General features: G+C 39.9%; 1 protein-coding gene across 2 annotated transcripts in view; it reads left to right on the top strand.

Annotated features, from left to right (window-relative positions):
- LYST (lysosomal trafficking regulator) overlaps nucleotides 1-15,509 on the top strand; it is a 160,712-nt gene that overhangs the window by 136,033 nt on the left and 9,170 nt on the right. For both annotated transcript variants that reach the window (XM_007452943.1, XM_007452944.1), the window contains exons 45-48: nucleotides 1,387-1,576; nucleotides 4,928-5,064; nucleotides 9,269-9,367; nucleotides 15,196-15,335. In XM_007452943.1, the coding sequence (XP_007453005.1) occupies nucleotides 1,387-1,576; nucleotides 4,928-5,064; nucleotides 9,269-9,367; nucleotides 15,196-15,335 (566 nt within the window). The remainder of the gene's footprint in view (nucleotides 1-1,386; nucleotides 1,577-4,927; nucleotides 5,065-9,268; nucleotides 9,368-15,195; nucleotides 15,336-15,509) is intronic.

Below are 15,509 nucleotides of genomic sequence, written 5' to 3' on the forward strand. Positions count from 1 at the left end.
AAAAAAAAAAAATGGGAAGTAGGTATAATTTTTACTCTGAAATAGAAAAATAAAGCAAGCAAGCCTTAAGAGTAAAATGGATTCTAATCCTCAACTAAATTCTTCATTATAAAAGCAGCAAAGATGGGAGATTGTGAATTGTAAAGTGTTACAAAGGTTTGCAGAAGGAAATCGCAGAAAATGAAAAGGCAAGGGAACTTTGTTATAAAGCAGAAACTAACACACCATTGTAAAGCAATTATACCCCAATAAAGATGTTAAAAAAAAAAAAAGGCAAGGTGTGAAGGTCTTGGAGATAAAGTAAAGCACGGATGTCGAACTGCAGTCGTCTGGGAGCCCCTTTAAGAGAACATGGTTTTTACAGATCTTGCTTTGATAGTCGTTTCTTACAATAATACTTCTTAAATACACTAAATGTAGAACACAAATAGAGCACTAAATGTAAGTTCTTTATGCTCATAACTCATATATATCAAATTTGCATGTTAAAAACAAACAAAACTTATACAACTAGTAAAACTGAAATTGAAATTTTAAAACATCAGTATGAGAGACAATGTTGTTTTGCTGAACCCAGACCACCAGTGTTGTGTTTCATAGTTGAAAGCTGAATTTTTTGTTTTGTGTTTACCTGTCAACGAAACTCATATACTTTTGAAGCCTTACAAATCATTTTAGTCATTGTCATTACCAGGGTCATTATTTTTAACTAGAATCTATTATTTTAACATGTCAAAATAACAGTACGTCCCTGAAAAGTAATAAACGCCATTTAATTTGCCACCATACTTATTGCTCATTAACTAATTGAAGTTGGTGAGTATGAAGGACCTGAGCAGTATGTCTGTTTGCAGTGGGAACGTGTACGGACCTGCCTCCTTCCCACCCCAGGACCTTCACACTGGCTGTTCCCTCTGCCTGGCGTGCCCTGTCCCCAGATAAAACCCCAGTTTGCTCTCTCGTTTCACTCAGGTGTCTGCTCAGACATTATCTCCGCAGACAGTCTTACCTGACCCCCGCGTCTAAACGGGCAGCTCTGTCACTCTTGGTCCTCTTCCCCTTCTTTGACTTTCTTCATAGCACTTGCACCAGCCGACATCTTGTGTATGTATTTGTTTAGTTGTTGTCTGCCCTGCTTCCCGGCTATCAGACAGCTCCACGGGTGCTGGGACTTCATGTGTCTTGTTCATCACTGTGTCTAGCAACCAGGAACACATATTTCCATATGCTAAGCACGGGGGAAGTAAAAAATTATAAAATCATTCTTGCCCACAAAGGGCTCATAATCAGGCTGCTTTCCCTTACTCTGTTTGGAGTTTAAATTAGAAGTGATTCTATATTTACTACCTTTTTTAAAATTGTACTTTTTACTTTCCTCGGTTGTAGAGTCCTTTGTCATGGATAAAAGGCTTGAAATGGGGGGAGTATGTCGGTTCCCCAAGTGCCCCAGTACCTGTGGTCTGCTTCAGCCAGCCGCATGGAGAAAGATTTGGTTCTCTCCAGGCTCTACCCACTAGAGCAATCTGCGGTTTGTCCCGAAATTTCTGTCTTCTGATGACGTACAGCAAAGAACAAGGTAAAAATCAAACATGAAAATCATCCTAGGCATATCTTTCATGACATTTGAATGTTTCCCCTCATCTGTGCTGCTATTTTGTTTTATTTCTGAGTTTTCTGAGTCCTTGGTGAAAAACTAAACTCAAATTTGTGTTCATTTAATGCAACGTAGGAATTAAAACACAGTACATGAAAAAAATGGGAACTAAATGCAATGTCATTTGAAATGAGAGGAGGTGTTGAAGGAGACAAGAATAAATGTCTCACAAGATGAAAACATTAACAGTTTTATATAAATGTACACTTTGAGACTCTTGAATTCCAGAATAGACAGACTTATTTGACCAGCACATCTAGTACCTCAGAAGAGACAGGCGTGAGATTAAAACAAAATGAGAAAGTCATGATAGCCTTGAAAATAGGTTTTAAAAATATTTATGTCTGGGCTTCCCTGGTGGCGCAGTGGTTGAGAGTCCGCCTGCCGATGCAGGGGACGTGGGTTCGTGCCCCGGTCCGGGAAGATCCCACATGCCGCGGAGCGGCTGGGCCCGTGAGCCATGGCCGCTGAGACTGCGCGTCCGGAGCCTGTGCTCTGCAACGGGAGAGGCCACAACAGTGAGAGGCCTGCACACCGCAAAAAAAAAAAAAAAAAATGTATGTCTGGAAAGCAATGTTTTTCTCACCTCTCTGTGCACTGACTCACTGAAAGCAACACATGGAAAAGTGCTGTCAGTAGAGGCCCTCTTCATATTTCTAAATGTCACCTACACTGTGGAAAACTAGTGACATTTTCCACTCAAGTAATCCCTCCGTCCTCCCAAATTAACCGTTTTACTTAATGCGAAAGAACTCTTCCTACGTCCTAGGCATGGGCTTTAAACACTAAAATGAATGACTGAGGGCACCCATCTGTTCATATCAGGTGTGTGCAGATTTGCCCGGAAGCCTGCGTGTGGACCAGACACGTCTTAGCGTTCCGCGCTGTTAGTGTTTAACCTTGCGTTCTGTGCACTGTGCTCCTCCGTCCACATGGCCTCCCACCCCACGGAGCACCACAGGGCAGGGATGCCAGGACCCATGCCAAACATCGGCCACCTAAGGGAATTCAGCGTGTTGGCTGGGCCACAGTTCTTTTAGACTCACTCTTCATTCTGTCATGAAATGAATGATTGATTGCCTTTATAGTTGTCAGTAAGAAAAGAGGCTGCACACCATTTTATCTAAGTTTAGTGAGCTAGGAGGAGAAGGTACAATCTGTTTGATCATCGCTGGAATATCAGTACTTTATTCTCACTAGTACGTTGCAATTAGCTATGAGGTATGTCACGAGTAATTTACTACTAATAATACTTAAAGTACCAAAATGAGTGAATAATTTATCTTTAAAAAATTAATTAGGGTGGATTGAAGTTTATCTCTTTAGAGCAGAGAGAAAGGGCTGGTATTATCATGCTAATGATGGGACTTAAATATGTCCAGCATAATTGCTAACCTGTCTTATTTGTGCCACTTCAGTCACAAGCCCTTAGTGGCCCTTAATAGCTGTGTTCATTCAGATTACACTTTATTTCCTCGTAGAATGTATTTGGGATTTATCAGAATCTAGGTGTGTCCAGGGAAGTGGTATCATACAAGTTACAGCCATGGCCTCGGGCGGCACGGTGCCTGAATTTGCGTTCCAGTTCTGCTGCCTAATACCTGTGTGATCTTGAGGAAATGATTTACACTTTTGGAATCCTGGCTTTTAATCTATAAAATGGGAGTAATGAAAGGACTTATCTCACAGGGTAATTCACTGTAAGGATTAAATGAAATCATATAAGGAACGAGTAACACAGCACGGGACTCATTCTAAGTGCTTAATAAATAAATGCTCATCGGACATTTAGCACCCTGGGGCCAGGGGCTGTGTGAGTGTTCACTGCAGTACCCAGCGTGGAACCGTCCACGGGGCCATTTCGGAGAGGCCTCTTGACTGACTGGGAGTGCACCTGGCAGATGGAAGGCCATGTGTGTTAAGCACTGCTCTGTCAAATAACTGTGTCATTTTGCTTAGTTATATATGCATAATACAATATAGCAACTAAACTGCCATGGTTTTTATGATCTTTAGCCCAGTATAGGCCAATTACTTGAGAACTGACAATGCCTCAAAATTGCCTGAGGTACTTTTTTTCAAAATATATTGATACTTGGTTGGGTCCCATTGAAGACATACCGCTTCAGAATCTCTGGGGCTTGAGTCTAAGCCTGTGCATGCTACAAAAGCCATTTTCTTGCAAACTCCTGTTTAAGATCCACTGTTCAAATAGATAAAGCAGAAGTTTATTTTTCTTTTTTAAAAAATATGGTGCCTCTTGTGTTGCTGGGATGAGAAACCAGGAACAGTTACTGAGTTCCTACTACCTGCCAGTCTTTATGGTGGAATTTGCAAGGTCCCAAGGCTCATGAAGTGTGGTTCCTTTCTATAGCAGCTTATGTAGAGAGGAGTTTATATTTAACAAGGATATCCCAATTTCTTTATTGCAAAAGTGATGTCCACATTTGGGATTATACTCAACAAAACAAAAGGAAATCTGTGAATTACATTTTCAGTGCGCTGTTGATTCATTCAACAAATATTTATTTGTCTTATTGCTTTATATGCTGGGTATTATGCTAGGTACTCACATTCTCTCTCCTTAAGGAACTCAAAGCTTCTAAGTTTCCAGGGCGGCACCAGCTATAGCATTTATGCTGCATTTGCCCTATCAATGTGCCAACAAGGCGTAGATCATGAGAAACGCTGGTGTCCGGAGGTCCAGGTCTTTATCCCGAAAGGACATAATACTGGGTACGGGTCCAATGAGAAAAGAACAGAACCTGGTTAAACGAAGGTCTCCCGTGCAGTCCTTGCAGTTGAAAGGATTAAATTATCCCTTCTCAGGATTGCTTCTGCTCTAGCAATGGTCCCTTTCTGGTATTAATAGTTGTCCATATTGATTTTTCAACAGGGTATCTACGTTTTTTTGAAACATTTTCTAGTTCATATTTATTGTTAAAAGTAAGGTGTCACAGAACATAAATAGAGGAAGCTTGATTACCATTGTCTTTTATAAAGATTTCTTAACAGAAATTTTAGTACTAAGTCTTGTAAATCCCAACCAAAACACCACAGGTGAAAAAGAATGCAGTTCCACCCTTAGAATCCCATTAACCTTAAAGGAATAAAACTAACACAATTCGGTCCATCTTATGGATATAAAGATGATTTTGCACTGGAATGACTGTGTTCTGCTGTGTGAACTTGAGCCTTTAACCTGCCATTGTGGCCGGCTGTCCAATAATAACTGAGCAGTGGCAACTGATGCTTTTATTTCTCCTCCTTGAGGTGTGAGAAGCATGAACAGCACTGACATTCAGTGGTCTGCCATCCTGAGCTGGGGATATGCTGATAACATTCTAAGGTTGAAGAGTAAACAAAGCGAGCCTCCAATAAACTTTATACAAGGTTCACAGCAGTATCAGGTAAACATTTTTATGAAGTACTTTATAATAATAATTAAATATAATGCTTTAAAAAGGAGTCAGACTGATGGCAGCTAGTCTTTAATATCCTGCAGTCAGTCCAGGAGCTGGTGATGCTGGATGTATGCCTTGTTTACAGTGCTGACAGACTCCCTAACTGCCGCTGTCTGTGTCCCCAGAGTTTGTCCTCTACCCAGTCTCTTGTTGAGCCAGCATCAGCTCATGGCTCAGTATTGGAACAAAATCAGCATTGCTTTCTTCTCAGTGTCCACTTACCTTTTGTTACTGTGTCATTTTCTTTCTTTCTTTCTTTCTTTCTTTCTTTCTTTCTTTCTTTTTTTCTTTCTTCCTCCCTCCCTCCCTCCCTCCCTCCCTTCCTTCCTTTTCTTTCTTTCTTTCTTTCTTTCTTTCTTTCTTTCTTTCTTTCTTTCTTTCTTTCTTTCTTTCTTTCTTTTCTTTCTTTCTTTCTTTCTTTCTCTCTCTCTTTCTCTCTCTGCAGCTGTGTTGGGTCTTCATTGCTGTGTGCAGGCTTTCTCTAGTTGCGGCGAGCGGGGGCTACTCTTCGTTGTGGTGTGCGGGCTTCTCATCGCGGTGGCTTCTTGTTGTGGAGCATGGGCTCTAGGCACGCGGGTTTCAGTAGTTGTGGCACAAGCGCTCAATAGTTTGGCTCACGGGCTCTAGAGCACAGCCTCAGTAGTTGTGACGCACGGGCTTAGCTGCTCCGCGGCATGTGGGATCTTCCTGGACCAGGGCTCAAACCTGTGTCCCCTGCATTGGCAGGCAGATTCTTAATCATGGCGCCACCAAGGAAGTCCCTTTACTATGTCATTTTCAATAACCAGAGTGCCATGTTCTATACCTGGCTTTTCTAAATGAACTGGGTATTCAGGCATCACAACAGGGTAGAAAGAACCTTGGGGCTAACTGGTAGCTCTGTGATCTGTGTTAGTGTCCAGCTTTGTTATTTACTATGTAGCCTTTGGCAAGTAATTTAACCTTACCCAACTTGAGTTTCTTTCCTCTTCTCTAAAACTGGTCTAGTCATACTCCCACCACTCTCTCATAAAGCTGTTGTAAAAATGTCTCCAATGTTTCTGAAAGTGCTTTGTAAACTATAAAACACCATGTACACACACATACACACACACACACACACACACACACACACACACACACACACACAGTACTGCCATAACTTTTTCCAGTACTAAATTGTATGTTAAACCTTCTTTCTTTGACTGTCTTTCCATAGGAAGTTCTTTTACTGTTTTCTGACTCCGTTACCTGCATAGCACCTGGTGCCTATTCATATAGTCCTAACATTCGTCACCATTCCCTGAGCACTTTAAAGATGGAGTAAGCTACTTTTGGGGAATTTTTGGCAGTGAAGGAAAGAAGAGCAATGGCTTGTTTGCTTAACCTTCAATATGCCTGGAAAAAAAGGTCACTGCCTTTTGTCATCTGGCTTACCAGTAAACTAACAAAAGTAAGAATAAAGGACAGTGAAAAACAGCCTTATTATAAATTTTAATAAGAATTTAAGCACTGAAAAATTATTTCTCTCATGTAAAGTTGGGCACAGAAACATCATTAAAGATGAAAAAATACTCTCATTAAGTCCTTTTAGCAAAACAGGACAATCCAGATTTCTAGCAAACACGGTGTGATCAAGTACTTCCGGTCGAGTGCCTAACTAACCAGATAAGAATATACCATATTTCATTTTGTTCTTAGAAACATGTTGTTCACTCATCGGTTGTTTAGTTTGAGAAAATTTGTCCAGAGTATTATCATATGAAGACTCACACTCTGAGATTTCACTTACCTGATCAATTTCATCATCATCATTACAGATTAGAGTCCTGCTGTCTCTTAGCCTTTATCTTCTGATTGATCTCATAATTGTGAAACATGTTCCTGTCAATTTTCTTCTCTTTTCTATTATTGCTGGAAAAGGAAAAATTCTCAATTTCCAACTGTGTTCGATGACAGCTGAAAGTAGACTACAGAAATGGTGTCTTTGGTCTTCCTTTATACTTTCTCAAAAGATGACAACATTCTTTTAACAATGCAATAAGAAAACCAAAAGATGACAATTTAGGGACTTCCCTGGTGGTGCAGTGGTTAAGAATCCACCTGCCAGTGCAGGGGACACGGGTTCAAGCCCTGGTCCGGGAAGATCCTACATGCTGCGGAGCAACTAAGCCCGTGCGCCACAACTACCGAGCCTGCGCTCTAGAGCCCGCATGCCACAACCACTGAGCCCACTCACCAAGAGCCTGTGCTCCACAACAAGAGAAGCCACCGCAATGAGAAGCCCGCGCACCGTAACGAAGAGTAGCCCCTGCTCGCCACAACCAGAGAAAGCCTGTGTGCAGCAACAAAGACCCAACGCAGCCAAAAATAAATAAATGAATAAATAAATAAATTTATTTTTTTTTTCACCAGAGAAAGCCTGTGTGCAGCAACAAAGACCCAACGCAGCCAAAAATAAATAAATGAATAAATAAATAAATTTATTTTTTTTTAATGGTGACAGTTTATTTCACATTTTACATTATCCTTCCAGGAGATCCATCATTCTTCCATTTTCTTATTTTGTTTGTTTTGTTTTAGCATAGTTGGGAATAATTGAAGAGTAGAGATGAAATAATTCCTAGGATGATGAAATAGCAAAGTGTTTCAAAATAGAGAAAAAAGTGAGATTATTGAAATCCTAGAAATGTAACTTAGGTTTATAAAAGAGTTCAGTCGACCCATATGGTAATTGCAAGACAGAATGAGTTTTATTCTTCATATAAGAAATAGGTACATTTTCTTTTTGCTCTTTGGAAGACCTCTAAGAAAGAATAAAAATTATGAAATATCAATCTTTACAAATAGAACTATTCAAGAAAGAAACTCAGAAAATAAAATTAGATCCAATGGACTCTGAAGATATATTGAGAGTTAAGAAGAGTCAGGCTCAAAGCAAGTCATTTTTCAAGGTAGCAGACACTAGAACACGTTTGCAGGGACAGGGGAAGAAGCCAGCAAATGACAGTTTGAAATTCTGACAGTTGTTTGAGAAACACCGGGGTGGGGTGGGGCTGGCCTTAAAAACAGGGCTTCCCTGGTGGCCTAGTGGTTGAGAGTCCGCCTGCCGATGCAGGGGACACGGGTTCGTGCCCCCGTCCGGGAGGATCCCACATGCCGCGGAGCGGCTGGGCCCGTGAGCCATGGCCGCTGAGCCTGCGCGTCCGGAGCCTGTGCTCCGCAACGGGAGAGGCGGCAACAGTGAGAGGCCCGCGTACCGCAAAACAAACAAACAAACAAACAGAGGGGCTTCTGTAAATCAGGAGGCGACGCCGAGACATTTTGAGGCCCAAAGGAGGGAAAGGGATAAGGTCTGTGGCTGACGATCGCCGTCTTCTTAGTGAAGTGAAGTGTGTGGATATTGCTGACCAGCTGACCGACTGGGAGAGGTGGGACTGGAGAGGGGGCAGAGCGGCTGGGGACAGCTGCTGGGGGTCTGCTAGTGCCAGAGGAAGACTGTCAGGCCGAGCAAAGAGGTGAGCCCACCTTGAATAGTGTCACCATGGTTGGGACTCAAGGGTTTATAATCCCCAAGGAATAATCCCAGATTTTTTTCTCCACGTTTACCTTTCTTTCTTTTCCTATCTAGCAATCTTTAGAACTGTTAGAAGCAATACCTCTATTTATATATATACTCTGTTTCCCTACCAAAGACAGAAAAAAAAAAAAAGAAATAAAAGTAAAAATCAGGTACATGCATCTCTCTCTCTCTCTCTCTCTCTCTCTCTCTCTCTCTCTCTCACACACACACACACACACACACACACACACACACACACCCTCTCAACCTTGGATCTAGTCAATCCTGGATCATTTTGTTTAAACTTCTGAGGAACAAATGGCCCTGTGTGTATTTGTGTGTGTGTGTGTGTGTGTGTGTGTGTGTGCGGGTGTACACAGAAAAATGTAAAATCATAGACAATGCATTGTAATACATTTTAATTTGGAAACAGCTTTTAGATAGCTTAAAGTTACAGAATATGATTATATCTTACACCATTCTAATCATTTCAAGTAAAATGTTTACCTTAAATTTTCTGATTATATATTTTTAAAATAATTGTCAGAAAAGTAGAAGCATTTCTCATGCTTTTTAAACATGATAATCTTTGATTTGTCCTTTCTCTAGGTGACTAGTTGTGCTTGGGTACCGGACAGTTGCCAACTGTTTACTGGGAGCAAATGTGGTGTCATCACAGCCTACACAAACAGATTCATGAGCGGCACGGTAGGTCCTGGGCGCGTTTTGTGGGATTTTCATGTCAGTGAGGGGAAGAAACCCTTTATGAAGTATAAATTTGGTATAAGATTAAATTTTTTGTACATTAATCTTTTGTACTTTAATCTCTTCACATAAGCTCTTAAAATGTAAAAGGTCACATGTCTAACTCTTTAATTTTAGGTTTATTAAGATCACAAAAATTTTGAAAATAACTGTAAAGGTCAGAGACAGACAGTATTTTGAGTTATGACCTGTTTTGAGTTTAGGCTTTTTCATGGCATTTTGATGCTTGCTTGCTTTCATTCTCGGTATCAACCTGAGTGCTTACAAGTATCCCACAATATTCTATGAAAGTTGGAAGTACAGAACTCCTAATGTTCAACATTCCTGTGCCCTCTGGGTGAATTAAATGACAGAAAAATCCAAGTAGCCAGTGTTGATTTCTACCACTTACTGGAAGAAATTTTTTCATTCACTGAATCCTTTGGATTTGAGAGTTAAATTATTAAAACACTCTAGTGAAGAAGACATGATGCAATGTCTTCTTTTAATCTACTGTCATTCCTTTTTTTTTTTTTTTTTTGCAGTAACAGTACTTACTTTTTTAAGAGATTAAACCTATAGTATTTTAGTAGTTAATTAAAGGACCAATTCCTAAGAGGCATTTCCACTGTAGGTCTGTCATTCCTTTCTTGAATCAGCTGTCTGTGGTGCTGTTGAGGATTAGTGGCAATTTCAGGGTGATAACTCAGTGATTTATCATTCTAGTCTAAAATGTGCTCTGTGCTTTTTTTTAATTACAATTTTCTGCATTATTTTATAAAACATGTTTTACTGGGTGAAACCTGTATTTCTAGCATAGGGTGATGCTCAGTTCCTTACTTTTCTGTCCAAGTTTATTCCCTTTTAAGCCCTTGTTAACGTTCTTTGCCACGATCCTTGGGGTATAAATGTGATCATATTGTTTCCGTCTCTTAGTCTAAGGAGTCATTAAAATGTTTGAAGCAGGAGTGATATGATCCAGTCGGCATTTTAAGGCCATCACTGTAACGCCTACAAGGAGAATTGCTTAAAAGGGGTGTGGGGCTGGAGGGAAGGGTACCATTTCAGAGGCGCCGTAGTGATACAGGCCGGCCGTGGTGAGGGCTCCGAGTCAGGAGGTTGGCATGTACAGGTTATTGCAGGACAGTGAGGTTGTGCTCTAAGAAGGATTCACACACAGCTTAGAAGAGCCAGAAGTGGGACCAACCAGATGTCAGGGAGCCTGAAAAGTTACACATGAGCTAGATCTTAAAGGACCATTTTACTAAGTGGAGAAAAGAGGAAAGAGTATTGTAGCAAAGTAAACCAACACATGGAAACAAAGGCATGGTAGTTTGGGGGATGGCAGATACTTTTATGTGTAGTTTAGAGTATAACATGCTGAGAGGAGTGCCAAATTCAGGGCAGGAACAGTAGAGTGAGGTGAGGGTCTTATACACAGGCCACAATAAGAAGAATGCTAGGGGGTCTGAGCAGAGAGGCGCCTTCACTTTTGGATTGTCTTCTGTTTTCTCCTTTTTACTCCCCAAGGCCTAAAGTGGATGTTAATTTTATAATGTCTTTAATATTTACCACTGCCATTGCCTTTCACCTTCTCAGCTCACCCTGTTTCCTTTTTTCTACAAATATATTCTAATCTCTGCTGCTAGAGCAGTTGTCTGCTTGTACACTCAGATCATTTGCACCATCATAGACACCTATTTAAAAACTAGCTTCATCTTTTGTTTTTTATTTCCTCTTGCTTTCCCCAACACTATGAACAGCCTTGCTCTTAGTTTTCCTTACTTCCATTCTTCCTATAATTTAAAATTTTAATTGTATGCTAGCACAGTATACAGTATTGGTTAAAAAAAAAAAAAGATTAAGCTGTACTCGGTATAGGAGTAATTTTGCACAACATAGCTTTGAAATAGATCAAAGATGTAGCTATTATCATTTGAATACAGCAAGACACATGCTTCTTTTAGTTTGAAGTTATTGTGAAGTCTTAGGTTTGCTTACCTTTCCTCAGTTCTGTATTTGCCTGAAAGTGGATTTTTTCAATTTATTTGTAAGGGTTTCCTTTTTCTCCTAAGTATTAATAGTATTAGGTAATCAAGTCTTGAGATTAACAGTTACTATTTAAGCCATGTCCAAAATTGTATCTTAGCTGTGTGGTTTTATCATTGTTTGATCTGAGAGAAGGTTACTTGGGTTTTTGTAGATGTTGTTGTTGGTTTTTATTGGGGACCGTCTCATCATTTTGGGGTCCCCAAAGCTGCAGATGTGACCCTATGCCTGTGAGGTTGGCAGGAAACACCTCATGTTTACTAGCTTCTGTTCTCCCAACCCACTGAATGCCATGGTTCTAAAAGTATTTATGCTCTCATTTGTGTTGGCCTTGACACATACGAAAGACCACCTCCCAAGCACCATGTAGGATATGACCAAAATAATTGTTGTCTGAAAATGTTTTCAAAGGAATCTTATGAAATACTTTCCTGAGCTAGTGAAGCATATATAACTTTGAGCATTGTGAGTTTCTGTTGACTATCCCAAGATAGGCTGCTAAAATGCATTCTACATGTGTCATGACGAATACGTTGCTTGGTTATAGGGAATTGTTATCTATAAGCCATTTATATACAGTATTAGAGAAGAATGTCTTCTAAAAGTGATAACTGATTTTAAAATAGTTGGTCTTGAGTCATTTTTTCACTAATTAAATAGTGTGGTCACATCATCTTCATATAAGTGAACACCTGTATTTCTATTCTCTAAATTGATGGTGGTAGGAGAATATATATGCAGTGTATAAAGGTAGTATTACACCATTCAAGAACATTTTATGAAGAAGTAGGCCAGCACAAGATTCCTGTTCTACCCATGGAAATTATTTTCTGATCCATCAGGGAATCATCTAGTAACACTAACTCTTGCAATCATTTTAAAGTGAAAAATCTATAAAATTTCAATAACCACTATAGGGTACCTATCTTGTGTTTACCCCATAAATATTATTCATGATCATGAAGTAAAAAAAAAAAAAAAATACACACACACACACACACACACACACACACACACACATATACATACATATATATATTTTTTAATTTATTTATTATCATTATTTTTTAATAAGCAAGGAGGGAGCTTTAGCCTTGAGGGCATTTGTCAATCCTAGAATATTGACACTGTCCTTGGACAGCCTCTTGTGAGGAATAGAAAACAACAACAAGGGACAGAGCAAGCTGGGGAGTCCCAAGGAGGCCCTTGTCCAAAAGGCTGGTCCTTAAGAGTAAGGATGAGTCAGATAGGACCAACTCTTGCCTGGAATTACAGCCTGGATTGGAATTCCCTGGGTTGTCCAGGATCCTCAAGACTTGACTTTGGGTAAGGCGTCCCTAGCCTGGCATGGAGATCCAGGTCATCCAGCAGAAGAAACAAGGAAGGTACTTGCATTCTATTCCACAAATAGAGGAATTCCTACAAATAATCTTCTTAATGTAGTAACAAATACACAAAACCAAGCACACAAATTTACAGATAAGAAAATGAATATGTGAAAAAGTTAAACTTAGTTACGATAAGAGAAATTCAAGTTAAAACAACCTTTATTGCCGTTTAAAACTAGGGAAATTTTCAGAGATTTAGAATGGGAATTGAGTCACAGACAAATACTGCAGAGTTCAAGCAGAGAAGGAAGGAGCTCAGGCCTTTGGGGGCAAGGAGCTCTTTGGTCCCAGGGACCCTGAAGAATGCAAGGGCGCTGGCACACCCCTGTGGCCCTGCAGGCTCCTGTCCCTGCGGGGAAGGTCACGGAGGAGAACCAGAAGGGGCCCAGAACCAGGACTCGTGCCCTTGTTCAGAGCCATCTGGTTGCTGTGGTTGTGTGCAGTTGAAGGCCACATGCCCTAGCTAAACAGAAGCCACTGCCACACAGCTCAAGCCAGTGGTTCCTAAGGGGAACTATAAGCCTGGTATCGCCGGGTCATTTGAGTCTTTAAGAATAAAATAGGTATTTTTACATGAAAAATAAAGCACTTAAAATAGATGAGCTGGGGCTTCCCTGGTGGCGCAGTGGTTGAGAGTCCGCCTGCCGATGGAGGGGACACGGGTTCGTGACCCGGTCCGGGAAGATGCCACATGCTGCGGAGCGGCTGGGCCCGTGAGCCACGGCCGCTGAGCCTGCGCGTCCGGAGCCTGTGCTCCACAACAGGAGAGGCCACAACAGTGAGAGGCCCGCGTACCACAAAAAAAAAAAAAAAAAAGAAAAAAAAAGATGAGCTGCAGCTAATAACACATATGTTTCAAAAGCAGTGGTGATCAAAATGGCAAGATGCAGCAGATACCTAAAGAATAATTAATACCATATATATAAAGTTTAGCAACATGAAAAACAATACAATTGTTATAGTAACATATAGTAGAACATAAATTCTACATACATGGGAAACAAATAACAAAATTCAGGATAATAGTAACTTCTGACAAGAGAGAGGAACTAGGATGTAAAACAGTACACAGACTATGTAATGTTTAATGTTTATTTAAAAAATAATGATCTTATAAAATATTAGGATTAGTTTAACTGAGTGGTCAGTATACAGTTTTTTATTATACTTTCTTTCTACTTTTCTATATTCTTTGTATTGAAATACTTTATGACAATAAACTGCTACCCTAATGAAAACAAAGGTTAGACCCTGTGTGGACATCTGGCATCTGTGAGCCATGTGGAACTTGGAACATCAGTTTTCAATGTTTGATTTAGAAAATCGTCCTCAACTATTGATGAGTAATACATCGCCATTGGTGGCATCATGAATTGGTACAAAGCCTTTGAAAAGTACACTCAAGAACTGTAAAATTATTAATATTCACTGATCCACTAGTAGGATCCTGGAAATTCTAAAGAAATGATTTAGAGGAGGAACAAAACTTATATACATGAAGGATTTAATTATGACATCTATAATTTTGAAAAAATTTGAAACAAATTTTAAATGTCTATCATAAAGGATGGGCAAGGGGGCTTCCCTGGTGGTGCAGTAGTTAAGAATCCGCCTGCCAAGGAAGGGGACACGGGTTCAAGCCCTGGCGCGGGAAGATCCCACATGCCGCGGAGCAAATAAGTCCGTGTGCCACAACTACTGAGCCTGTACTCTAGAGCGCACGAGTCACAACTGCTGAGCCCGTGTGCCACAACTACTGGAGCCCACGCACCTAGAGCCCGTGCTCTGCAACAAGAGAAGCCACCGCGATGAGAAGCCTGCACACCGCAAGGGAGAGTAGCCCCCGCCCGCCGCAACTAGAGAATGCCTGTGTGAGGCAACAAAGACCCAACACAGCCAAAAATAAATAAATTAATTAATTAATTAATTTTTTAGTAAAGGGATGCTCAAGTAAATTATAGTATACTAACTGTATAGAATATTATAACACTTAAAAATCATTTTGAAGATACTGTCAAAAATGGAAAATGCTTATGGGAGAATGTATAAAATACAAAATAGGGAATTATATGTATGGCAATAATCACAGCTATAAAATACATATGTAATTGGCTAAAGACTGGAAAAGAATAGACAAAAATGAAAAGCTTATTTGTTGATGAAATTATGGTCAATTAAAAATTTGTTAATGTTTAATTAGTTTTACTCTTTAGAAAAAGTTGAACTAGATTGAAAAATGAGATGTTTGAGAAGAATATTTGAATCACTTGGGTTGTTTTTATTTTTGAGATATGATACTAGGATACCTTTTGTCATGGTTTTTGTCTTATACTTTACTTATTTTTTTAATTTTAGCCTTCAGAGATAGAAATGGAGTCTCAGATACATCTCTATGGGCACACAGAAGAGATAACCAGCTTATTTGTCTGCAAACCATACAGTATAATGATAAGTGTGAGCAGAGATGGAACCTGCATCATATGGGATTTAAACAGGTACAGAAATCTCCAACTCTAAAATAGCTATTTTTAATGTTTTAGTTCTTACTGTGAGAAATAGATGCACTAAAATAATATCTTTGTATCATAATAGCTTTAAGCATGAAATACGGACTTTACCTTTGTAATCTTACTGAATTAAAAAATCAGTTAGGAATATAGTCAGGAATG

The sequence above is a fragment of the Lipotes vexillifer genome, unplaced genomic scaffold, assembly GCF_000442215.2.
Source record: "Lipotes vexillifer unplaced genomic scaffold, Lipotes_vexillifer_v1.1 scaffold1088, whole genome shotgun sequence".
NCBI classification, from domain to species: Eukaryota; Metazoa; Chordata; class Mammalia; order Artiodactyla; family Lipotidae; genus Lipotes; species Lipotes vexillifer.